Here is a 26,315-nt window from a genome sequence, read left to right as displayed (position 1 = left end):
AATTTTATCCAACTTAAAAATTATTGTGTTACTGGAGCCAGTAAACAAAATTTTACAACCTTAATGATTTAGTGTTGGGTAATAGCTTTTGGACTTTAAAACTACACTGCAATGATGGCTTGGAACCAATCCCTTTGAGATTTTTGTAAGTATGGTGTGCGCAGAATTGGAGATTGAAAGAAGTGCAGGAAGAGAATAATCTCATGTTAATAATAATAGGTGCAGTAGCCTTGTGTAGTTGATCACCATGTGCAGTTACATACATTATTAATACACAAACAGTAAAGAAGCCAAAGCCTAAAACAGATCTTGAACTTGCCTTCTCCTGTGTTCTCATTCATGTCTCACATAGGATTTCTCTATTTTTATCCATCTGCTCCCTTGCTCTTCCTTCACTGTCCGTTCTGGAGAAGCGTCATAGCAGACTATAAACATTTACTGTTTATCTCTTCACAAATGCTGTCATCTGTGGAGTTTCTCCAACAATATTCCAGATTTGATATCTAAATTTTATACTCTCAATCCTTATTTTTATTCTCCATTACCTTTAAAATAATGGCCAATCGCCTATTTGCCTTTCATATGATCTGAAATAGAGTGCTAGTTTGAAGATATTTATGCATGACCACCCCCAAATTCCTTTGACTTGAAAGACTGCAGAAAGCTGCAGAACAAAGCGCATAACCCCTTATTTTTCCCACATCTTATTGTAACAATACTGTGGCTTTAAATTGTCTTTTTCAAAAAAAAAGGTCAGAGGCGATGAGCAGTCTACTCAGAGCTAATAAAGTAGACAGCCTGTGAAGCCTTGTAACAATAGAAGCAGCCTGAATGGTTCAGGTAAAGCTCCCAGTACCAGAATTTTTAGTCTTAGGTTTCAGCAGCAATTGCTCCCAGGGTCTTGAAGCTAAATGCTGAAATGGCTTTTCCCTGTGTAAGTAGCATGTGTAAGGCTACTTGACAGCTCATTGTTTGGGGGGAGGGGGGGGAGAAAGAGAGAGAGAGAAGAAGAAAAGACGAAGGGGAGATTAACCTAACATCATAGATTCCCTACAACATGGAAGCAAGCCATTCAGCCCTTAAGTTGTGTGGAATCAATCTCCACTATTCTGCAATGGCCATGGCTAATCCAAATAACTTACACGTCCCTGGACACCATGGCAGAACATAAGCAGAATACTCAAACTCCGCACACAACGGTCAGCAGAAGGTGGAATCATACCTGGGTCCCTGACACTATGAGGCAGCAGTGTTAACCACTGAGCCACTGCTGTTCATGATGATCCAACTCAACAGTCTGTTTTTGCTTACCCCCCACCCCCCCCCCATGTTCTTTGATCCCTTTAGCCCCAAGTGCTATACGCAACTCCATGAAATCATAGTACTTTTGTCTTAACTGCTTTCTGTACTATTTAAAATCCACAAGATCACCACTCTCTGGGTGAAGAAATGATTTACCTTATATCCTCATTCAGGACTTCCCCAAAAGTCAGAGAACCTCCTTTCCACAACTACCCTTTCTATTTTGTTAGAATTCATTCCATGTACCAGGTTAATATAGGCTCACTCAGCTTGTCAAAAATCATAATGAAACAGTGCATATCCTTCTTGTTAACTCAAAAAGAATTAACCAATTATGTATTTATATATAAATTACAATCTAATGTTCAACTGACTGTCAATTTGAAACAAATTTTACACTGGCCAAAGTTTTTATACCATTTGTAAGATATCTATTGAAACATTAAATTGTTTTTCATTTGCAAGCAATGCTGTTTCAATATAATATAATCATAGTACCTAAAAAAGCAGCTTAGGATCTTGAAGTTTGGGTTGAATTAGAGTCAAAGAAAGGACAAGTCTCATGGAGGAATGAAGTAACCAAGAAACATGTAGTGTTGACATGGTCAGTTTGGAAGAACGAGATAGAGGACAAGAAAGGACGTGAGTAAAATACCACTTAGGCCAAAAGGTGGAAAAAGTAGCAAGTATTAAACAATACTCAATAACTAAATGGAGAATCTAATCATAATCTTTGAAATATCTTTGATTAGGGAAGCGGTGCCAAAATCTGTTGGCGAAAAAAACAGGGAAACCACCAAACTGACTGATTAATAAGTGTATGTTTTATTACGAGGATGTAAACAGTAACCACCATGAAAAAAATAGCACTTTGACAGTGCTTGTGGTAGTATCCCTCTTGCTGACCAAAAAAGGTCCATGTTCAGGATGTGTGTCATTTCATAGCTGACCAGGTTGATTAAAATGTTATTGGATTTAGTTATCAGAGGCACAATATCAAAATGCAGACAACACCTTTATTGGGTACTGTATGACAAGTACATGACAAAAAAAGGTTCAAAATGGCTGTGGCCACCCAAAATGTGAGTGGATCCTCCAAAAACACTCCTTTTCAGCATTTTTGGAAACAAGATTGAGAAAGGGAATTCATATTCTCAACCAAAGGAGCTTAGATTCTGGAACATTATAATTCAAAGTCCAAAGGGAAGACAAAATTAGGAGTTGATTTTATGGATAGCAACTTTTTAAAAATTGATTACTTTAATTATCACTTAAAAGTTCCTCCAAAGTTTATAATTTGCTATATACACTAGTTAATTGCTTTTTCTCCCATTAGACAAAGTAAATAAAGTTTTGCAAAACAAACCTGCGCTATAATCTACAAACTTATTTCTGACTGGCCAAAAAGAACTTAAGGAAACTCTGACACCACTAGCACGTTATTTTAAAATATCACCCTGACAGCTCAGCACATTAAATCATCAACTGGTTGAACCTTTGGCTCATCAGAATCTAAGGGAAGCTAATCTGATTAATTTCAGTCACCTTGGACTAAGCATGAGCTTTTCATTTCTCTCTGCAATAAAGAATCCAAATGAGCTCAAATTTACAAAAGGACATGGGGGTTATAGCAAAGAGAAAGCAGAGGAAAAAAAAAAGACAGGTTCCAAACTCTACTAATCCATATGACATCAAGTCATAAAAATGAAGTCTTAGAAATATAGGTTCAAAAGGTACATTCCGTGCTATGAAATTTTTTGAAAACTGCAAATCATTTAATCACAGCTGAAAGGTAAGAGACTTTCTCTACTGCTAATGTGTATTTAAACCATACTCCCATCTCAGTGAAAACTAATCACTCCATCATGAGTCTCCATTTTCCCTTTGAAGTCCTTCAATGCTTGATCGAGGTGAACTACTGATTATTATGCAACTGCCTACATGTACCTCTAACAATCGCTAATCTTTGCTTTAGCCTCAGCACACTATTTGTAGGATATGTTGGCCTAGCCAATGTATTGGAGGAGAAAGTGAGGACTGCAGATGCTGGAGATCAGAGCTGAAAATGTGTTGCTGGAAAAGCGGCCAGGCAGCATCTAAGGAACAGGAGAATCGACGTTTCAGACATAAGCCCTTCTTCAGGAAATTTCCTGAAGGGCTTATGCCCGAAACGTCGATTCTCCTGTTCCTTGGATGCTGCCTGACCTGCTGCGCTTTTCCAGCAACATACTTTCAGCACTAGCCAATGTATTACCCACTCCTAACTCTCCAAGGTGGTTATGTTGAGAAGCCTTATGGAGCTGTTGGGTGTACTTGCATTATTAGACCAGAGTCCAAAAGTTAAAACCATATTTGCCATTAGCTATGATTCCAACAGCAGACAGTCATCCTTCCAACTTGCATCAAGTCCAGTTTTGCTAGTGATCCTCAATGACACATGGTCAAATGCTACCCTGAAGTCAAGGGCAGTAATCCTCACTTCCCCTCGACTTCAGCTTTTTCCTCTAAGTCTCAGCCAAGGCTATAATGAGATCAGGAACTGAACAAATATGATGGAACTCAAACAAGAGTAATGAACAGGTTATTGTCGAGAGAGTGCCACTTGACAGCACTGACAATGCCATCATCCAGCCCTTTGGGTCCATAACTTTAGTATACAGTTCTGTTAGCTACTTAATATCAAACAGTCAATAGAATTGGTAGAAGTCTAGCAACCTCAGGAGGCCATGATGGACAGTCCACTGACACGGACTGAAGATGCTGGCAAATGCTTGAACCACATCTTTAGCATTGATGTCCTTGGCTCCATTTCGTTTACAATGGAGATATTTGCAGATCCACTTCCTCCAGTGAGCGGTTTAATTGTGCGCCAATTAATGTGGCAGGACTGCAGACCTTACAACTGGTATTACTGGATGCGTGATTGCTTAGCTCTATCATATGCTGTTGCTATTCAAGTACTCTTCCACAGTTGTTTTACCAGGTTGACACCTCACTTTTAGGTAGGCCTGCTGCTGTTCTTGACATGCCTGTGTATTTCATTGAATCTGGGCAATCCCCTGACTTCGTAGTAACACTACTGTTTAGATATGCCACCTCAGGTTACAGATGATAGCGGAGTACAATCCAACGTCAGCTAATCGACCATAGTGCCTTAAGGAAGTACAGCCTTCTGTTGCTAGATCTGCTCAAAATCTCTCCCATACAGCAAAGTGTAATGCTACATGACATGATGGAAAGGCACTCTCAATGTAAAGGCAGGACTATATCTCTACAAGGACTATGTAAATGTTATGCAAACCAATACTATCATGGTCATATGCATTTACAACAAGTATATGGAAAAATCAAGAGGTTAAGTAGGTTTACCACTCGCATCAATTCCTTCATCTATCTGCTGCAAGAGGAAGTGAGAGCCGAGAAGTGAGGCAGTGGAAAAGCTTTTCCAGTTCCACACTGACTCTCCAGCATCTGCTGCAGGTCTAGTCAAGCAGTCTGTGCCTTTCAGGATGGGGCCAGTAGTTGTGCTACCAAGCTCGACAATGGTCTTTGGACAGAGCTCGTTCATGCCCTTGAAACTCTCAAGGCACTTTCCAAGTGGTGCTCAACAGTGAGAGAAAAAACAATCAACCGAAGGGTTCTAGTAAATGGGAACCATAAGGATGCTTCTATGCCCATGTTTAACCTGATACCACAGGACTTCATTAGATCTAGAGTTCACATTCTACTCTTGGGACACCTTGCTCACACTACATGTGCCACACATGTAGTGGCACAGGACATACGCAGTGATAATCATGTCTGAACCAAACTGCTTTGTTGTCTTGCACGAGTTCAGCAACTTTTGAAACTGAAAATCAATGCATTGACAAAAATTGAACCATGGAACAGCTGCATAGCAATGTGACTTGAGCGCACTGGTTTGAAGCATAGTCAAATGGAATTATGCCTTCAAGACTTAGCCTAGTTGTTTCTCCATAGTCTATCAGATAGCTCTGCCAATTTGGGTATAAGTGCCTAGCTATTAGTAAATGGACTTTGCAACAGAGATGCTGCCAAATCACCAGAGAACAGATGACCTAGTTTTGTGACAATGCTCTTGTGAAGGGACTCAAGTCTTTCATATTAAACCAGCTAAACTCTTGCACCAAACACTTATTGTCCTTATGAATATTTAAAATGTTTTGTACTTAAATTCCTTCACAACTCTGCCCCTAACTCTCACTGCAAGCTTCTCTGACCCTATTGCATGAAAAACATCAACCAGAAGATTTGAGAATTCAAGCATTTCCTCCTTTTACTCTACTTATGTGGCCACCCCTCAAGTACTGTACTGGGGAATTTGCTTCCTAAATTCATCCTGAGAAGATCTTACACAATCCTACAGTATAGGTGGTTATGTTTTTTAGTCAGTTCTTTGAAAGAGCTATCTAGGTGATTTCACTCCTCTCCTGTTCCTCAGAGCCCTGTAGTTTCTCCTCTCTGCCTTTTGAAAATTACCACTGAATCTGCTTTGGTTTCATTCTTTAGCACAAGAACAACCTCAAATTTCTCAGCTCCCATTTGGGACTTTTGCTTATTAGCTTATATCTGCATGCTGTTATAAATACTCTTATCAACAGAAACACACTCTCTTTACATTCACTATCAAAATCCTTTGGAAGTTTAAATACCAATTTAACCTCCCTTAACATTATAAGCTTCAAAGTCAAATACAAGCTTCTCTCATACCTCCACATAACTGGAAGTGGAGTCGCAGGTAGACAGGATAGTGAAGGCAATGTTTGATATGTTGGTCAGGGTGAGCAAAGGAGTTGGGAGGTCATGTTGCAGTTGTACAGGACATTGGTTAGGCCATTTTTGGAAAACTGTGCATAATTCTGGTCTCCCTCCTATCGGAAGGATATTGTGCAACTTGAAAAGGTTCAGAAAAGATTTACAAGGATGTTGCCAAGGTTGAGGATTTGGGCGATAGGGAGAGGCTGAATAAACTGGGGCTGTTTTCTCTGGAGCATCAGAGGCTGAGGGGTGACCTTAGAAGTTTACAAAATCATGAGGGGCATGGATAGGGTAAATAGACAAGGTCTTTTCCCTGGGGCAGGGGAATCCAGAACTCCAAGGCATAGGTTGAGAGAGGGGAAAGTTTAAAAGGAACCTACGGTGCAACTTTTTCCACGGAGAGTGGTGCGTGCATAGAATGACAGGTGCTGGCAAATGGGATTAGATTAATTTAGGATATCTGGTCAGCATGGAGTTAGATGGAAGGGTCTATTTCCATGCTGTACATCTATGACTCTATAACCGAAGTGCTTCATTCCAGGTATAAATTTGGCAAATTTCTTCTGCGTGGTCTTTAAAGCTTCTTCAAATTTTAAATGCAATTTGTATTCAGTAAATTTTTAAACACCAGTATAACAAAGTATTCTTAGCTTGACTTTATGCAAATTTCATTGAGAACAATGTAAACCAGGAAAACATTTTTGATTTATAGCGTCGCAACTAACCTGCATTGTATATGAAATACATACTGCCAATTATTAAATGTCATAATCTAAAAGTTTGGACATTCAGGTTAAAAACTAGTGTAAAGTCCAATAACTTATGTAAAGGGGATGCGATAGCCTAGTTGGTATGCTCATATGATTAATCCATAGATTCAGGTAATATTGTGGACCTGGGTGCAAACCCTGCCATAAAGTCAGATATAAAGCAGAAACAGATCCTTTGCTCTAATTCACCCATGCCAATCAGATATCCTAAATTAATCCAGTCCTATTTGCCAACATTTGGGCCATATCCCTGTAAAAAGGAGAAAGTGAGGACTGCAGAGAAGGCATCTGGAGGGGTATATCAATAGGAAAGGTTTAGAGGGATAGGAGTTGAAGAATGGGGTGCTGGAAAAGCACAACCGGTCAGGCAGTATCCGAGGAGCAGGCGAATCGACATTTTGAGCATAATCCCTACATCGGGATTCATCACTCTTCAATTCATTTCTCTCTAAACCTTTCCTATTAATGTACTCATCCAGATGCCTTTTAACTGCTATAATTGTACCAGCCTCCAACACTTCCTCTGGCAGCTCATTCCAAACACACACCACCCTGTGAGAACATTGCCCTTAGGTCCCTTTTAAATCTTGCCCGTCACCTTCAACCTATGCCCTAATTTTGGACTCCCCCTACTCCAGGGAAAAGACTTTTCTATCTACCCTATTCATGCATCTCCTGATTTTATAAATCTATATAAAAAGGTCACTCCTCAGCCTCTGGCACTCTAGGTCTAGATATCTTTTCCCCACAGCTCAAATCCTTTGTAAATCTGTTCTGAACTTTTTCCTAGTTTCACAATTACCTTCCTATAGCAGGGGGACTAGAATTGCACAGTATTCCAATATGGACCTAACCAGTGTCCTGTACAGCCACAACATCACCTAACTGCTGTTCTCAATGCTTTGACTACTTAATTATACCAAACCCTGCCTTCACTACCATATCTACCTTTGACTCCACTTTCAATAAACAATGAACCTGCATTCCAAGGAGTTTGTTCAGCAACACTTCCCAGAACCTTACCATTGAGTGTATAAGTCCTGCCGATTCACCTTTCCAAACTGCAGCACCTCACGTTTATCTAAATTAAATTCTATCTGCTACTCCTTAGCCCATTGGCCCTTTTGATCAAGAGGAGAAAGTGAGGACTGCAGCCGCTAGAGATCAGAGCCGAAAATGTTTTGCTGGAAAAGCGCAAGTCAGGCAGCATCCAAGGAGGAGAATCGACATTTCGGGAATGAGCCTTTTGGTCAAGACCCCATTGTACTCTGGAGGTAACCTTCTTCGCTATCCATTATACCTCCAATTTTGGCATCACCTGCAAACTTACTGTACCTCCTCTGTTCACATCCAAATCATCTACGTAAATGACCAAAAAAACCCCAATAGACCCAGCAACAATCCCTTGTGGCACACCACTGGTCACAGGCCTCCAGTCTGAAATGTAACCCTGCACCATTACACTATCATGGCAGATAGTGCAATCTAAATGCAATAAAAATCTGGCATTAAGAGTCTAATGACCACCATGAAATCATTGGTCAATCAAGGAAAAAAACCTGTCTGGTTCACTAATGCTCGTTATAGAAGACAATCACTTCTCTGGTCTGCCCAACATGTGATTCCAGACCTACAGCAATGCAGGCAGCTCTTGTCCAGCCTTCTGGACAATTCAAGATGTGTAATAAGTGCGGGCCTAGCAAACGACACTAATTGTTGGAGGGTGCGAGATGTCAAAGAACAGTCTCCGATCCTGCCCAGCAGCACGTTAATCTTTATTCGGAGCTCGTTACCATACAGCATGGGAGAGGTTCCGGGAACAGTGTCCACTGAACATTCTACCCGTCCCAGTCAAGTACACTAATATACAATGAAATGAAAACATAACACCTCTCCTTACACTCAGTAGTACATTTGATACACCAATTCCTCCTTCGAAACATTCATGTTGTGGTGTTAGGAGTAAAAGCATAGCAGTATCAATATTATCGAATGAAGATTCAACTTTTTTCCACGTGAAGCTTACTGCACACATTTGCGGATCTCTCTCTCTCCCGAGTCCCTCGAAAGGACTTCGGAAAAAGGTAGCTCTGGCTTATCCCCTGGACGCGTATTAACGCGTGCACAATAAAGTCCACTGGGTCAGGGATAACCCAATAATTGGACCAGCAATAACTACAAGACACGATAACTGCCTGCCCAGGGATCCCCTGTCAACTTACGCAAAAACACCGACTAAACTGAAAGGAAAGTGCCCACAACTGCTGCTTGCCAAAGCGAGCAAATACTTTTGCTTTTAAAAAAACCCTCTAAAAGCCAAGAGACAGAAGGGGAAAAGAAACATTAACTGGTTTCTCTCCACAAATGCTACCAGATATACTAACCTTTTACAGCAATTTGTATTTTCGCCTGACTCACAGCATCTTTCGGCTTTTATATTTTAAATATAAAACGTATCTCTTCTGTCTCCTCAGGGGCGCGCGCGCACGCACGCACACACACACACACCATTTTCACCAGACGACGGCCACCGCCTTCCTTCATTAAAAAAAACAGAAAACGCTTGCGCCTTCTGCAAAGGAGCGCGTCTGAATCGAATACAAGCCAAACTGGAGACAATTTTATTTTAAACCTAAAAAAAAGGGAAAGCACATTACACGCATACATACGAGCCTCTCCGTTCGTGTCGGAGATGAAGCGACACGTCTTCCCCGTCCTACTTGGACGCCGCCATTTTGTGAGCGGTTTCCCCGGGACTGGGCGGGAAAGGAGGAGAAGGGGGAGGGGCACGCGAGGAGCGTTAGTGTGTGTGTGTGTGTGTGTGTGTGTGCGCGGGCGGGGGGGGGCAAGAGGTTAGTAGAGAGTGAGCGTGTACGGAGTGGGGGAGGGGAAGGAGCACGAGCACGAGCAGGGAAGGGGGAGGGGTGTCACGTAATGGTTGAATAGTGGCACCCCCTCCCGGGGCCTAGGCTGTGGTGGCCGGTTTGGTTGAGACGAGGCGCTATTGTTTCGCTTCTCCGAGGGAGGTTCGAGCCGCTGCCGCCGGTGTCTCGGCCGCCAACCAGTACTGCTGCTGTGTTTTCATTCTTTTTTTTCTCAAAAAAATATATAAATGTGTGTTTTACCCCCCCTTCCCCTCCTGTGTTTGAGTTAATGCTAAACTGCATGGAGCCACTGCAGCCCGTCTGAAAAAAAATATATTTATACCATAAATACACACATTTATATTGTCTACCACATTAACGCACAATAGAGAACAAGATGTAAGTTGTTTTTTGTGTTTTTTTTTGTGTTTGAGGGGAGATCGAAAAGAGTGCAGTGAGTGAGTAAAAGCGAGTCTTTGCTCTTTTTTTTTCTTTTTTTCTCTCAAACTTTCGCACTCGCTCCATCAATGACTGAGCAGCGGCGGACCGGCTCTCCTTCCAGATACTGAATAACTTCCCCGAGGCATTTTTTATTTATTTATTAATTTTTTTTGGTTAAAAAACACCCTCTTCTCTTCACACAACAATGAAAAAGATGGCAAATTCGATGGGGAAAATGCAGCCTTCAGACCCGAGGAGAAAAAGGCAGGCGTTCCTGGAGGAGCTGCGGCAGTTTCACCACAACAGAGGGTAAGGATTTTATGTTTTAAAAAACCCCGCTAATTGGGGGGGGTTGATAAAACTTTGGATGGGCACTTTGGCGAAGAGGAGGCGTGGGTCTGATTTATTCTTCCCCTTCTTGTTCAGGACGCCTTTTAAAAAGATCCCTATAGTGGCTGGAAAGGAGCTGGATCTTCACGCTCTCTACACCAGAGTCACCAGCCTGGGAGGATTCGCCAAGGTGTGTGTTTTATATATTAAAAAAAAATTCTTGTGGTATGTGCGTCTTCAGTGATCTACTTTCCTTTTGAGAAACGGTCGGGAGGGTTGTTGTGTTTTAAGGTTTTGGATAAAAAGGGTTTGTTTTTGTCTGTGTGTGGCTGTGATCTGTAAATGGCAGTTGTCTGTCTCTGGCCTTGCTGCTGCTCCACTGCGCGCACTTCAGCCAAGTCAAAATTAGCGGGCATGCTTAACATCGATAATCGTGAGTGTGCCTGGGGTAGGAAATGCTCTTCAGGAGACAGGCTCGCACCACTCGTTCGCCTCTTTTCACTCGTCGCATCGGAGGGGACGGACTTCTCTGTATCAGGCTTCGTGGTTCAGGGGGAAAATCGTAGGCCTCACATAGGCCCATAGGATGGCTAAGACGGTGAAAATATGAACATTTTCGACCCCCTTTTTCTTGTCGTTTGAACCAGGAAAGTACTACAAAGTTTTTTTTTCTTCTTTTTGCTGCTTACTTTTTTTTTCTAAAGCAAAATTGCGGCTCAGGTCGTGTTGTTAAAACCCGTTGAAGGAACAGATGGTATATTCTGGTATCTGATAATGTGTCTGCATATTAATCAGGATTTTCTTTGCTGCAGGTAACTGACAAGAACAAATGGTCACAGATAACGGAGGAGTTAAACTTTCCGAAAGGTTGCCCTAACGCAGCGTTTGCCTTAAAACAATATTACTTACGGTAACGTTTATAACGTTTATGTTCAGTTCAATACAATTCTTGCTATATCTATTCGAAATTGGGACAAGGGGTTTCATTTAGTGAAAGAGTAATATAATTACAAACGTTCCTTCTTATTTTGCTCTTGAAAATTAGATTTATATTACGTTTATAGAAACAAAATAATGCTTTTTAGGCTTTTGAAATTGATGCTTAAACTGTGGTTTTGTTTTTGGGGCTTTGAAGTATTATGGCAAGTTGATCTAAAATGTATTAAACTTGCAGATCAAAAGACTGTACAGGTGTGACCCACTTTAACAGTAATTTACAGTTGAGGTGTTCCACAGCATTTACAGCAGTACAGAAGCTACCTGGAAGGAAGTAGTTAGTATACATGAAACAAGGCAGGTGTTTTCGGTTAGTCAATTTTGTTGCCAGAACTGAACTTTTCCAAGTGCCCGTGTGATATCAGGGCACTAAACTTCAATTCTTTTCAAACATTTCATCAAAATAATCTTTGGAAATATTTTTACATACTGTCAATAATTACTGTATATTTTAATTTATTTGGAAATCCTGCTTTATAACTCTTTCAAAATAGTAAAACTAATTTGGTGTAGAAGGGGTATATTTTGTAAAATGGTTGAAAATGTGTAGTGGTATTCAGTCTTGTTTTGTCCCAGTATTTGTATTTCCCCTTTTGTGAGGATGGTTAATGTTGTCTATTTTAAATGTTATGGAAGTTTAATAATTTAACAGCAGATTCACTGATCACTGACAATTGTATGGCCAATATCTTTGGGGCAATTTTTTTTCTTGGGCATTAGAATTGATGGGCAGTTTGTTGCTAAGAATGAAGTTTGGTTTAAGCATGTATAAAAGTATTGTGCTTTGGGAGCATTTGGGTTCTGAAGTAGCCTGCTTTGTACACTGGGCAGCTGATATTATTTCCAGTCAATAATGTCATACAAATTTACTGGTTCAAAATAAAATTGGCATTTCAGATGTTTTGAACAAGCTGTGTAGAAGTTTTTGTGCAAGTTAATCACGACAATGTGTAAAACTTTGAGGTTAATGTTCGATAATAGTTGTTTCCATTCGTTTCTATGAATAATTGTACTCTAGAAAAGTTGCATTGGTTTGAAATCAAAAAATTAAGCTTGTTTCAACTTAATTTATCTGGCAACTTTTGAGTAACTTGGTATGACAGTACGTAAATGTAATTTGGTCATGTTTAAGTAATGCAGAAGAGAGTATTCAAAGTGGATTTGAGAGCATCTATGGAGTGCTATGTATTCCCGTTCAAGTCCAGTTACATTTGTAGGACACTAAACCGGTTATGGGTTAAGATTTGGCTTGCTCTAAATCCAGATTGAAGATGTAGTAGGTGGTTATTTTTCCATTACAGAATATCAAAATTAGTAACATTTGAAAAGCTCAATGTTTTCATGTTGTTAAAAATCATAAACAAGGACAGTTATGTTGTATACATTTCATATGCTTCACTTGTAAATTAATTTATAAATGTAGTTGATATTCATGGCAAGCATTTTGTGAGTATCTGAAAGGCTAAATAGTTTACTGTATGTTGATAAACAGTATTCAAACTTCAATTTTAAAACAAAACATCTTTGCTGGAATACCATAAAACTAAATACCAATTTGCAAGGCGTAAATAAAAATCTCACTTTTTGTGGCATTGCCAAACTTTTACTTGCAGCTGGATGAGGGGCTTGCCTTAAAATTGATGGAAAAGGCCAATTAAAAAAATCAGAATGCTGTAGATTTTCAGGGAGTGCAAGGAGCAGTGATTAACAATAAAAATAATGTGTGCTTGTCACAATTAAGGATGACTGGAATGTTGTGGTACAGTATTAAATCACCCTATTTAATTTCTGAGACAACCCCTTTTACAGTATTGAACAATCTTGTAAACAACCTTTGTGTTGTCTAGATTTCTTTTAGTAAGCCATAGGGATTATCTTGTGTAAGGCTGGCTTTTTGCCTGATATGAGATGTGGTTAACATGTTTAAGAAAATCGAAATAATGTACCTATGTTTAACTCCTGATTTAAAATGAGGGAATTTTTCCAAAATTTTATTTATGTAATAGATCTTGAAACTTGCAGGGAGGATGTCAAATATCCTACTTTGTAACATTAAAAGCTATAATGTAAGACTATTGGATTGAAGTTAGAATTTGACTTAGCATGTTTTCCATCCTTTTGAATGCAGCATTATGTGTATCAGCATGAAGGGATGTTAAAGCTTTAAGCCGGTTTCTGATAAGTATTTTTGATGGAAAAATACAGTATTGGGTTGCTGTAGTTTCCTCAGAACACCTGATTTGCATAGTTTGTGCTTGACTTAAACTGTTTTGTTATAGCAACTATTTGTATTTCTGACAATTGTGTGATGGAACTGATAATACTTCTAATGCCAGAATGTTACAAAAATATTTCAAATCCTGCCTCTATCTTTTGTAAATACAGCACCTAGAAAGTTGACAAATGACATTCATTTGTAGACTTTGTAACTAATTTTGTTGCACAATGGATATGTTGCATTAATGCAGTTTTTGTACACAAACATCCCTTCAACCTTTCCTCCAGACAGATGTTGATCCTAATCTGCACAATTTATCGTAGATAACTAATTTCCAAAATGCTCATATACCCTGTGGATGAAATTTTAATAGTGGGGCTTCTTGCTATACTTGAGTTGTAAAGTCACTTTGAATCAACACTACTTATTTTTGGATATGTGCTGCAAGCAAATATTTTATATTTCAGAACTTGAATTAAGCATTACAAAAGTGTTTAAAGATGGGAGGTTTGCAGATCAATGTAGTTAATTGACTTGCATTCAGTTTATGATTGTTACCAAATACATAACAGTCTGAGGACTTTTCTATTTAAATTTATAAACTGTATACATTTTGCAAGATTAAAATAATCCAAGAGAAATTTTACTGTATATTTTTTCATTTTGTTATAATGTGAAACTCACATTCATTTTGTCCCATGAATCATACTTTAATCTCTAATGTGGAGTACATTTTTTCAGTACTTGTGTAAAGATATGCCATATTATGGTTTTTGATTTTTTAACCGATCTTGTTGAAAAATATTTCCATTGATCAAGCTGTATGCTGTTTAGAAAATCAATTGTGAGTGAATTAAGTAGCCCAAAATTGAGACGTGGTCTTTGGGTAAAAAACAATATTGCAAGTGAACTGCAACATTTTTAACTTTTGGGATTTCTTGCCATGTAGTATCAGTCATGATGAAATGCCTCATGTAGCAAATTCAGTTCCTGTGATTTTTGTAAAGAAGATCAAATTGTATTTTACTAATTGGTTTGATATCTTTGAAGCCATTCTGTAAAATCACTAGTAACCACAATCATGTGTGGCAATATATAGTATAATGCTTTTTCTTATGTTATAACATAGGTTTAATATTTTGGTTTTATATATGACTCTATGACTATGACTACATGGTGATTTGAGTTTGGTCAGTTATGATTAATCCAAAGCTGCAGTGTACACAAAGACCATTCACTTTATTGAACAGCATTCGACCTTTTGTGTAACCGCACTAGATGGACTTCACCTGTCCAGTACCATGTTGAGGGAAATTAAGAATGTGTGACAAATATTCAACTTGTCAATGATGAGCACATCCCATGGTGAATAAGAGGCAACTTCAGAAATGCACATGATGAACTGAAAATTGGTAGCTATCACTTGACAACCTGTATTCTTTAAATGCTAATCAGTTGGGGGAGCAATTGAGTCAGAGTATACAGCAAAAAGAAAAACAGCTTGTCCCTTTGGATCATGGTCAGTGTACAATGTTTGTAGGGGAAGTAAAGTGGAATGATTTATTTATGTTGGAGCAGTGGAACATTCAAAAGGGTATGCTTAGATAAAGAGAGCCAAATGTGGCAAAGAACAAATTAAATATATCTGTACATTTTAAATAACCCAAAAGCCTGCAATGTCCATGTCGATTTATTGCAAATACTTATAATATACTTTATAATATTTCAACTACATACACGAAAAGCTGCAGATTGTTGCACGAATACAAAGAAAACTTTGAAATTTAAAAAACCATGATTATTGCATACATGGAAGCAAATTTATATTTGTCATTAATTTTGTACAAGGGAAGTAGGTAAGATAAGCAATGTAATATGATATGGTTAAATTTATATATCTGTTCTGTACAATGGAACAGGTTATCCTTGCTTCAATTTAGCAAGATTCTTTACTGGACGGATATTCAATTTGTGGAATGATATTGATAGGAAGGACTTTTAATTTTTAAAAGCCTGTGTCACTTATTTCAAACTGATTAGTATGCGTTGTTAATTGATTTGGACCACTACTACTTGTGCTCCCATAAATTCAACTTGCTGACAGCCCGGTGGAGTTGGATCCTCACCACTAGCAGCCTTAATTGTGATCACTTCAGTTTGACAAGGTTCATAGCAATTTGTTCAGATGACACAATGTTCTTCAGCATTTGGGAAGAAGCGATAAAATTAGTTAATTCATGGAAGTTGCTCTTCCAGGTTAACTGTAAGGCCTTGTTGATAAATTTAAACAAACAAAATCAGTTTTTTCCACATTTAAGGTGAGAATGAAATAGATAGTAACGTAGAAAATTACAGGTATGTGTGTGTTGACTAAAAGGAAAGCTGTTTCTCTTAATTTCATTTTCCAGCTATTGATCTGTAGCCCTGAAAATTACATTATTTCTCACGCATGTCCCAGTAGTTTAAAATGTGACGATGACATCTGACTTTATTGCCCTTTCGGGCAGAGTTTCAGAACATCACTCTCCATTAGGTGAAAACATTTGTCCTCAATTTTTGTCTAATCTTTCTGCTGATCACTTGCAATCAATGCACTTGCTGTAACCTTTCAGTTAATAGAATGGATGGAAAGCACTGTTTCCATCTCTCCATCCCTGGGAGACCAAATTGAGGTGAACAGTTATCTTAGGAAGATTGAAAAGTTGGAAACTACACTCCTTGTCTTTTTTGGAAGATTGAGAAGTGATCTTATTGAAGCACAGGATTCTGAAGGGGCTTGACATTTTGGATGTTTAGCGGATGCTTCCATTCAAGGAATCATAGAGATGTACAGTATGGAAACAGGTCCTAAAGTCCAACTTGTCCATGCTGACCAGATATTCTAAATTAACGTAGTTCATTTGTCAGCATTTGGCCCATATCCCTTAACTCTGCCCATTCATATACCCATTCAGATTACTTTTAAATGTCGTAATTGTACAAGTCTCCACCACTTCGTCTGGCAATTCATTCCATACACACATCAATCTGCATGGAAAAAGTTGTCCCTTAGGTCCCTTTTTAAATCTTTCCCCTCTCACCTTAAACTTATCCCCTCTAGTTTTGGATTCCCCTGCTCTGGGGGAAAAAGACCATGTCTATTTACCCTCTCCATGCCTCTCATGATTTTATAAGCCTCTAAATGGTCTTCCCTCAGTCTCCAATGCTCTAGGGGAAATAGCCCCAGCCTTTCAGCCTCTCTCTCTGGCTCAAATCTCGCAACATCCTTGTAAATCATTTCTGAACCCTTTCAAGTTTCACAACTTCTTTCCTATACCAGGAAGACCTGAACCGATTGTAGTAATCTGGCAGTATCTGTGGAGAGAGCAATGGAGTTTGTTTTGAGTCTAGTGATCCTTCTTGGTTTATTCCAATATTTTCCATGCTTTTTCTCTCTTCTTAAATTTGTGCCTTCATTGATGTCCAGGGATTGAAATTTAGAAGCTTCTCTTATTTTTAGTGGGAATGTATTTGTTAAGAGCTCATAATGTTTTTTCTCCTGGAATATCTCTCAGTGCATTTGACACTGATTATTTTCAAGTTGTTTTCAGTCCTCTTCAGTCAAATCTCATCTCACCTGAGTAAAATTGTGCTTCAATTCAGAACTTTTACTCTTTGTTCCATCTTTCTCCACAACTATGTTAAATCTAAATCTAGTTGATGTACGATCACTTGCACTAAAATATTCCATGGTGATGCTCTTTCGATCTTCATTCCCTAGAACGTAATCTAGAGTTGTCCCTTCTCCTGTTGGACTTGCTAAATAAGTTCTCCTGCAAGTATTTGCAGATTTCATTGTCTTCTGTAACTTGGACATTTGGATTTTAAAAATCAATAAATTGGATATTTGAAATTATTTCTTAATGCTGTTTCATTGTATTAGTAATTTTCTACATATCTGCTCTTTCTTCTGTACCTGATTGAGGTTCTGTAATATGCAGTAGTATGTTGCTCCTTCCAATTAAGGTGACCGTGTGCTCTTGAGTTTGGGATTTGATTAGAGGTTGTCCGGCATTGAAAGATTTTGCAGCCCAGGTTTTGAGGTGAAGATGGAATCATGCTAACAAACTGGCATGTTACTTAGTGCAGACTCAACATGTCCATCTCTGGTCCTCTACAAAAAGTTAGCCTATGGTAGCTGTTTCAGAAAGACTAAGAAAAATATTGATTGTTTGTGATGCATAAATTCGAGTTGACATTGGTAACTTAGGTGGATTAATTCATATCACTTTTGTGAGGCTAATCTAGTAACTTGTCACAAAGAGGTGGTGATCATGTCATTGGCTGTCACAACAGAAATGTGTGTATGTAAATTTAAAATTGTATTTGAGCAAGATGAACAAGATCTATTGTATTTGCTTTGCAAGCAGAACTGATTAAAAAGTTTGTAAATTGCTGAAAAATATTTCTGAATTTGGGAAATCATAACATGGAACAGAAAAATAATGTTTTACTTTGGTATATCAGGCATGTTTGCATCTCCACTTTATTTTACTTGAGATGTGTTATGAAATTTTAGAATGATACACTTTTAAAAGCACATTTCAAACAAACAATTGAAAAGACACTTTTTTTTCTGGAGTGTTGGTGCTAATGAAAATTTGTGATTAAAGAATGTAAGCTTCTGATGTTTCTTTTTTTTAATGTTTTGTTTTCTGACTATTTGAAACCTATAAACAAAACACTACAATTGGGAAAACAAGAATATACTACACCTTTTTTAAAATTCATGCAGATGCAGAAAGCTATTCATTTTTCCTGTCTCCTGTACTAGATGCCAGATAAGCACTTTGAAAATCTAGCAATGTCAGAGGAAAAGAAAGTTGGTATTGAGATTGTGTGATCACCTGTATGTGAATTAAATTATCCAAGTTTGTTGAAGGTGCAGCATATGGGGAAAGGAAGCAGCTATGAATAGATCTTTTGCAGAAATCAAAGGTAACGGAGTAGGAATTGGAAGAACGGCCATTGGCAATTTTCTGCTTTTTGATTAAACTGGATAAGAATGGAACTAGGAAATGCAATCCCACCTAGTTGGATGATGATGACATGCATCTAAAGCTATGTCAAAGGCTGCAGACCAATCAAGAAGGTTGAGGAATCTTTTGCCTTTGTCATAGTCACAATGTGACATTGTACAAAAAAGGAATAACAGTCACAATGTCACTACTATCATTGGATTTCCCACTGTTGACGTACTCAAGATTACTGTTATCTGGAAACTGGATGAGCCAAAGATATACTGTCATTAGAAGAGCAGATTAGAGATTAAGAATCTTGTAGTGACTAACTTGCCTTTATCCCAGCCTGTCCAAGGCACAAGTCAGGAATATGATGGAATACTCCCCATTTGACTGGATAGGTACAGCTCCAACAACACTCAAGAAACTTTGACATCATCCAGGACCAAGCACCCTGCTTAATCTGGCACCACCTTCACAGACATTTTGCTCGCTTTTACCATTGATGTAAAGCGTGCAAGATGTATTGCAGAAATTCACTAAGATTCCTTAGAAAGCACCTTCCAAACCCATGACCACTTCCATCTAGAAGGACTGGGCAGAAGAACTGGTCCTCCTGGGGGAAGATGCGGTGGAGGCAGAGGAATTGGGAATAAGGGATACCATTTTTGCATGAGGCTGGGTGGGGGGGAGAAGGGGGGGGAGAGTGTAATCCAGTAATGACCCACCGACTCCCACAACTGCCTGGAGTCATGCATCATGGAAATAGACCCTTTGCTCCAACTCGTCCACATTGACCAGACATTCCAAACTGATCTCGTTCCATTGGCCAGCATTTGGTCCATTTCCCTTTTTAAACCCTTTCTATTCATATACCCATCCTGATGCCTTTTAAATACTGTAATTGTGCCCACCTCCACTTTTTCAGATGGTTCATTCCAAACATGCACCACTCTGTGTGAAAATGTTGCCATTCAAGTTGGTATTGGGACTATTGCTTTTCCTGATCTATGTTAATGATCTAAATCTTGATGGGCAGGGGACATCCTCAAAGTTTGCAGATGATGCAAAGTTGATGTGTAATAAACTGAGGATGACAGTACAGAGCTCAAAGAAGACATAGACAAGTTGCTGGAATGGGTGGATAGGTGACAAGTGTAGGTCTTTGCAGAGAAGTGTGAAGTGATATATTTTAGTGCGAACAACAGTGAAAGGTATTTTAAAATAGGTGGTACAATTCTAAAAGGGCAGAAGCGGAAGGTACTGGCTGTATGTGCACAGATTGTGGTAGGTGGCAGGACAGATGGAGAGAACAGCAAATATAGCATAATTTCAGCTTTATTCATAGGGACAGAGTAAAAGAGCAAGGTGGTGATGCTGAACTTGTATCAAGACACTTGTGAAACTTCAGCTGGAGTGTTGTGTTCAGTTCTGGATGCCATCCTATCGGAAGGATGTGAATGCATTAGAGAGTGTAGAAATGATTTATGAAAATGATTCCAGGAATGAATATCTTCACTGATGAGGATAGATTGAAGAAGTTGGAACTGTTATCCCTGGAGATAAAATGGGTTGAGAGGAGATCTGTTTGAGGTTTTCAAAATCTTGAAATTCTCTTGTTCAAAGGACAAGACACATATTTAAAGTGATGTACTAAAGAATTAAGAGTGATGTGAGAAAAAGCTTTTTCACTCAGCAAAAAGTTAGGATTTGGAATGCATTGCCTTACAATATGGTGAAGACCGATTCAGTTGAGGCATTAAAGAGGGCATTGGATGATTATTTGGATAAAAGTAATGTGCAAGGTTTTGGGGAAAAGCAAGGGATTGGCACTAGGTAATACTTCCCGAAAGAGCCAGTGCAGGCATGATTGGCCAAACTACCTTCTATGTACAAGACTTCTTTGATTCTGTGAGGTTTAAAGCTAGGACAACCTGGGCGTCTTGGAGAAAGTTTATGACTGGAACGGAGGTAGGTGGCTGACGTAGTTGATTGAATGCTAAATGCATCTAAAGTAGTCGTGCTTCCTTTTGTTAGCTTGCTTCATATTGTGTCTAGCCTCCAGATAAGTGAGTTTCACCTAAATCCCCAATTTGATTGATTAACGAATCCAATAAGTCCTTACTTAAAATTGCCTAATTTAATGTTTATTTGCTTCAAATGTGAGACATAAATGGGCCTCCTAATCTTGATACAAGATTGATTTTAATATTGTTTCCTGTGCTTCCCTGCTTCATGACCTCTGAGTTGTCATTACTTCTCTCTCGGACGAGTTCCTGTTCCAGATTCAATCTGAAGTTGGAACTCTGATGTCATGCAAGTGAAAGTATTAATGCTTCAGAAGTGTTCAGACTTAAAATCATCTTTTAAAACAAAGATGACTCTTCAAAGCTGCTCCTGCCTTGCTGATCTTTTCTTAAATCTTGGCTCAGGGCAAGCATTTGAGAAAGGGAAACAGTCAGTGGGATACAGTGAGTTTCCTGTATTGTAACTTGCAATTTGTTTTAAAAATAAGAATTTATTTTAGTTATTTCATTTAATAATGTAAAATATTTCAATTTGGAAGGTATGTTTTAACATTTTTTGTTCTGCTGAGAGTCCTGTAGAACTGAACTACATTTTTAATGTTATCTCCCGTAATAATTTATGTTTCACTTAAGACAGTGCTACATAAAGTTCTGATTTTCAGTAATGCAACCACAATTTTAATTGAGAACACGCTGTAACTTGTTTTTACAAAATGTAATTTAGATCTCCACCATAAATGGATTTTCTCCTTACAAACCTACCTTTAAAGCTTCTCTTTTAAAGCTTTAAAACTCATAAATCTGTTGCTTCTTTATTCTATAAGTATATCCTCTCACTTCTGGCATTATTCTTATGTAGATTGGTTTTTCTCACTTTTTAGTTCTCTCTAGAAATAAAACTGTTGCTGGAAACATGTTTTTAATGGACTTAAAGCTGTGTAGCTTCTTGCTGTGATTTGTATGTACCCAAATTCCTTCGCTTCTTTGGCTTCAGTTCAACTCTTGTTTTCAGACTGTCTCCCTAGTCATTGAGAACTCAATCTTATAGAATCTATTGAAAATGCAAGTGTGTATACTGGTATATAATTCAAAGTGTTCTGTTCACTTGTACTTTGTAAAATCGAAGTTAATTTTTAAAATCTGGAACGTCCTTCGCGCTCAACAGCCATGTAGTTAAGGTATACTTAAATAATGGTGCAGGCTTTGGGGTAAGCAGTGTAATCAATTTTTTTTTTACAGATATCATGATATACCTCTGGATTAAGTGGGGCAGTGCTGTACTAATTTCATAGCTATCATTTGATATAGTTCAATTCATGGGAAGAAATTAGGCCAGGCCTTCTTGTAGATGCTCATTGTCGTTGTCAGCAATTATTTGCTAATGAATACGATTGTCCACCTGGGAAATTTGTGTCACTGGCCATGGGTTCATGGGTACCAGCATGGCTTATGAGCCCCATCATAGAACAACATCTCCAACTGCATTTGTTATGTGTTTCTGGGAGGTAGAATGGGTCTTAACTGTGAGATTTCAGGTATTCCTTTCCATATGTCATCTTGCTGACAGCTTATAAGCCCCAAAAGAAAATGGCTCGTTCCGAGAATAAAATGCTTTTAAATGCAGCTAGTGGTTGCAAAATAGCTGTTGATTGCAATCTTAAAATTTAAAATCATCTGAGCTTGTAGACCAAACTTGTTCAGCATGCACTAACAAGTTTTGTCTGTACACCTCGACGCATTTACTTTGTTATTTTTCTCTCTCCCACTGTACTGAGAGGTTTTGTACTGCTCACCTACCTGATCCACACATCACAGCACATTGATTTTGGAAGGCACTTTTTTTTAGCTTCTATAATTACCAATGGCAAAGAAGGAGTCTCTTGTCATTGGCTGTAATTGCAAATGTAAACTGTCAGCCTGCGTTGTTCTAACTGCTTCTGAATTACTTGCATTTGACAAGGTACTAGCTGCAAATATAAGTAAGGGGAGTAGTATTGATTGGACAGTAGAATGCCATTTTTTTGAAATGGGCAATACAGTATAAAAATGTCTGCAAGTTAACAATCATACTTGCGGGTTTTAATTAGAGTGCCAGATATAGTTAATGGTTGTAAATCTGCATTTACTGTCCAACTTTGAATTACCTGAGAAAGTAATGTGATGAAAGTTCATAATATTATGGCTTGGGCTTGGATTTAAAATACAGGAATGATACGTTCTTTCATTCTTAACACACAAGTTTGATTTTTGTGTGTGTATATCACAAATCAAACTTGGGTGTTAAGAATGAAAGAACATAGTTTTTCAGTTTAATTTTAGATGTGTTCTTTCAGTGGTATTATGATGTCTGGAGGTATGTTTTGTTTGCATCCATTTAAATTAAGTCTTTAACCTTTTGAGGTGAATTGTTAAATGCCTTCGAACAAAGGGTTGAATAGAACACCAAGTCAGAACAATCCAGAAGAAGTCAAGTAGTGTGCAGATTCATTCAGAGAAAAAGTTTCTAACAGCAGAGGTGATAGTTTAGCAGAATCCTAAATACTTAGGAATGGGCAATGCAACCGGAGTTATTTAATAGAAAGTTCTAAAAGTAGAAGACTGCAAAAAACTTGAGTTGAAGGAGTTCATATTAATTAATAAGTGAACTGTGTTATCTGTTTAAAGCTCTTAGGATGACCCATTAACTAAAGAAAATAGCAAAATTGAAAAAGTTGCCATTAAAAACAATTACAGCTGTGGAAACTGAACAAGGAACTTGAGTGAAGACTGCATGATCATTGAAGATTTTAATATAAGGTTGTTGAGTATAAAAGGGTTGAATCTTTATTTCTGATATAATTTTTTGTTTTGTGTTAATAATAAACATTTATATTCTTTTGATAAAAGTACATTGTCAGTCTCTTGTGAATATGTTCAGTGCCTACCACAGCAAAGAAATAGAAAAAAAACTTACAATATAAAGCCAAATTTCACTGACATCTGATTTAACTTGTGTTAGTATCACGTGTACAAGTGGCCTAACCAACTCGAAATGATGGTTTACTTTTTCTCTAGGATTTTAATGCACCCATTGAATTTTTTTTAATTTGGTGGTGTGTGGTTACTTCGCAGTTTCTAAATTTAATAAATGTTTCTTCACTATTTGCCATTGTGAGATTTGAATGCTTCACCTTTTTAAGTTGCTTGCTCCGTACCAAAATCGGTCTACTATAGAGTTTGGTGTTCTAGTTGAGAATCTTTTGAAAAGTTCTTTGTTTTCTGAAAAAGAAACTTTAAGTAAACTCAGGAAAAATGTGCTTGCTGTCTGTTGTATACATGTTTGATTACTGTTTGGCAAATTATTTCTTTCTTGATCGCCTTTCAATTAAAAGATTTAATTAAAGTGTGAGACATTGATCTGATTTCTTTATATTATTTTACAAATAACTGGCAAAGACTTGAATTCTATTCTACTACACCTATCTGTGACTGGTGCTTAACTGCAGAGTCTTGCATTACTGTGCATCATTCTAAAAAGTGCTATAAATTTATGACCTCCTGAAGTTCTCATGACATCAGATTACATATGGGCAAGGAAACCTAATTACCACACATCATCTCCAAACCTCAGGTGATGAATCAGTGCTCCTCCATATTGACAACTACTTGGACGAAGCACAGAGTGATAAGGGAATGAACTCTTGATGGGGACTTCAATGTTCACCACCAAGAGTAGGTCGGTGTACCACTGCTGACTGTGTTGATTGGGTTCTTGAGGACTAGGTCTGTGGTGAACCAGCAAGAAAGGAAATGCATATTTAATCTCTTCCTCACCTATCTACCTGCAGCATGTGCATCTGTACACAATAGTATCGGTAAGAGTGACCACCATATAGTCTAGAGTGTAGGTTTGCTCGCTGGGCTGTAGGTTTGATATCCAGACGTTTCATTACCTGGCTAGGTAACATCATCATCAGTGGCGACCTCCAAGTGAAGCGAAGCTGTTGTCTCCTGCTTTTTATTTATATCTTTCTCCTGGATGGGGTTCCTGGGGTTTGTGGTGATGTCATTTCCTGTACGTTTTCTGAGGGGTTGATAGATGGCATCTAGATCTGTGTTTGTTTATGGCGTTGTGGTTGGAGTGCCACGCCTCGAGGAATTCTCTGGCATGTCTTTGCTTAGCCTGTCCCAGTTGAAATGGTGTTTTTTTTTCATCCATGTGTAGGGCTATGAGGGAGAGAAGGTAGTGTCTTTTTGTGGCTAGCTGGTGTTCGTGTATCCTGGTGGCTAACTTTCTTCCTGTTTATCCTACGTAGTGTTTGTGGCAGTCCTTGCATGGAATTTTGTAGATTACGTTGGTTTTGTCCATGGGTTGGACTGAGTCTTTTAAGTTTGTTAGTTTTTGTTTGAGAGTGTTGGGTTTGTGTGCTACTAGGATTTCGAGGGGTCTCAGTAGTCTGGCTGTCATTTCTGAAACTTCTTTGATGTATTGGTAAGGTGGTTAGGATTTCTGGGTTAGGTTAGAGAATTCCTCGAGTCCTGGCACTCCAAACACATAAATCTAGATGCCATCTATCAACCCCTCAGAAAACGAACAGGAAATGACAACACCACAAACCCCAGGAACCCCATCCAGGAGAAAGATATAAATAAAAAGCAGAAGACAACAGCTTCGCTTCACTTGGAGGTCGCCACTGATGATGTTACCTAGCCAGGTAATGAAACGTCTGGATATCAAACCTACAGCTCAGCGAGCAAATCTACACCCTAAACCTCAACCTGAGCTGTAAACCTTGCAAAACCTGCAAAAACCATATAGTCTTTGTCAAGCCGAAGTCCTGTCTTTACAATGGGGATGCCTTCCATTGTGTAAATGAGACAACCTGTGAACAAATGTAGCATCTCGAGACTGGGCATGCTTGGAAGTGCTGCAGGCCAGCAGAATTTTATATTCCAACATAATTTGCATTCGCTTAGCCCAGCAAATCCCCTGCTCTGTCATCCCTATCACGTCCGGGAACAACCCTGAGTCAACAAAAAGTGTAGAAGGAAATGCCAGGAACAGTGTCAAACTTACCTAAAAATGAGATGTCAATCTGATGAAGCAACAAACAAGGTTATTTGAGCACCTACAGTGTAACATTGAGTGATAGAACAAAACCGTTCCACAACCATGGATCAGATGTAAACTTTCCTGTCATGAATAGTGGTGGACAGTTGAGCAACTTATTGGAGGAGGGGGCTTCTCAAATATTCCCATTCTCAATGAAGGAACCCAGCATGTTATTGCAAAAGATAATGCTGAACCATTAACAACAGTCTTAGTCAGAAATGTCAAGTGGATAATCCATCTCTGCTTTGTCCTCGTTCTCCAGATGTGCCAGGCATGACATAGCTGTCTTCAATCAGTCAATTCATTTCATTCCATTTGAGGTCAAGAAATGGCTGAAAGCATAGGATACTGGAAAGGCTATGAGCCCTGATGACATTCCATTGTAGTACTAAAGACTTGATCTTCAGAGCTTGTCACACCAAGTCAAGATGTTCCAGTACAGCGATAACACTGGCATCTACCAAATCGTGTGGAAAATTGCACAGGTGTGTCCTGC

General features: G+C 38.6%; 1 protein-coding gene and 1 long non-coding RNA gene across 3 annotated transcripts in view; one reads left to right on the top strand and one right to left on the bottom strand.

Annotated features, from left to right (window-relative positions):
• The window catches only part of LOC122559321, a 108,441-nt gene extending 98,827 nt beyond the window's left edge, over nt 1–9,614 (bottom strand). The window contains exon 1 of the long non-coding RNA XR_006314394.1: nt 9,521–9,614. This is a non-coding gene — a long non-coding RNA (uncharacterized LOC122559321). The remainder of the gene's footprint in view (nt 1–9,520) is intronic.
• A 130-nt stretch (nt 9,615–9,744) lies between these two features.
• Nucleotides 9,745–26,315, top strand: part of arid2 (AT rich interactive domain 2 (ARID, RFX-like)) — a 129,961-nt gene continuing 113,390 nt past the window's right edge. The window contains exons 1-4 of one of the 2 annotated variants that reach the window (XM_043708677.1): nt 9,745–10,114; nt 10,255–10,465; nt 10,583–10,676; nt 11,299–11,396. In XM_043708677.1, the coding sequence (XP_043564612.1) occupies nt 10,362–10,465; nt 10,583–10,676; nt 11,299–11,396 (296 nt within the window). In that variant the 5' untranslated portion in view covers nt 9,745–10,114; nt 10,255–10,361. Of the gene's footprint in view, nt 10,466–10,582; nt 10,677–11,298; nt 11,397–26,315 lie in introns of both variants that reach the window. The other variant, XM_043708678.1, reaches the window with a different exon arrangement.

This window comes from Chiloscyllium plagiosum, chromosome 19, assembly GCF_004010195.1.
Source record: "Chiloscyllium plagiosum isolate BGI_BamShark_2017 chromosome 19, ASM401019v2, whole genome shotgun sequence".
In the NCBI taxonomy this organism is placed as follows: domain Eukaryota; kingdom Metazoa; phylum Chordata; class Chondrichthyes; order Orectolobiformes; family Hemiscylliidae; genus Chiloscyllium; species Chiloscyllium plagiosum.
The sequence above is the reverse complement of the archived record's forward strand: the minus strand, read 5'-3'. Positions and strand labels throughout refer to the sequence as shown.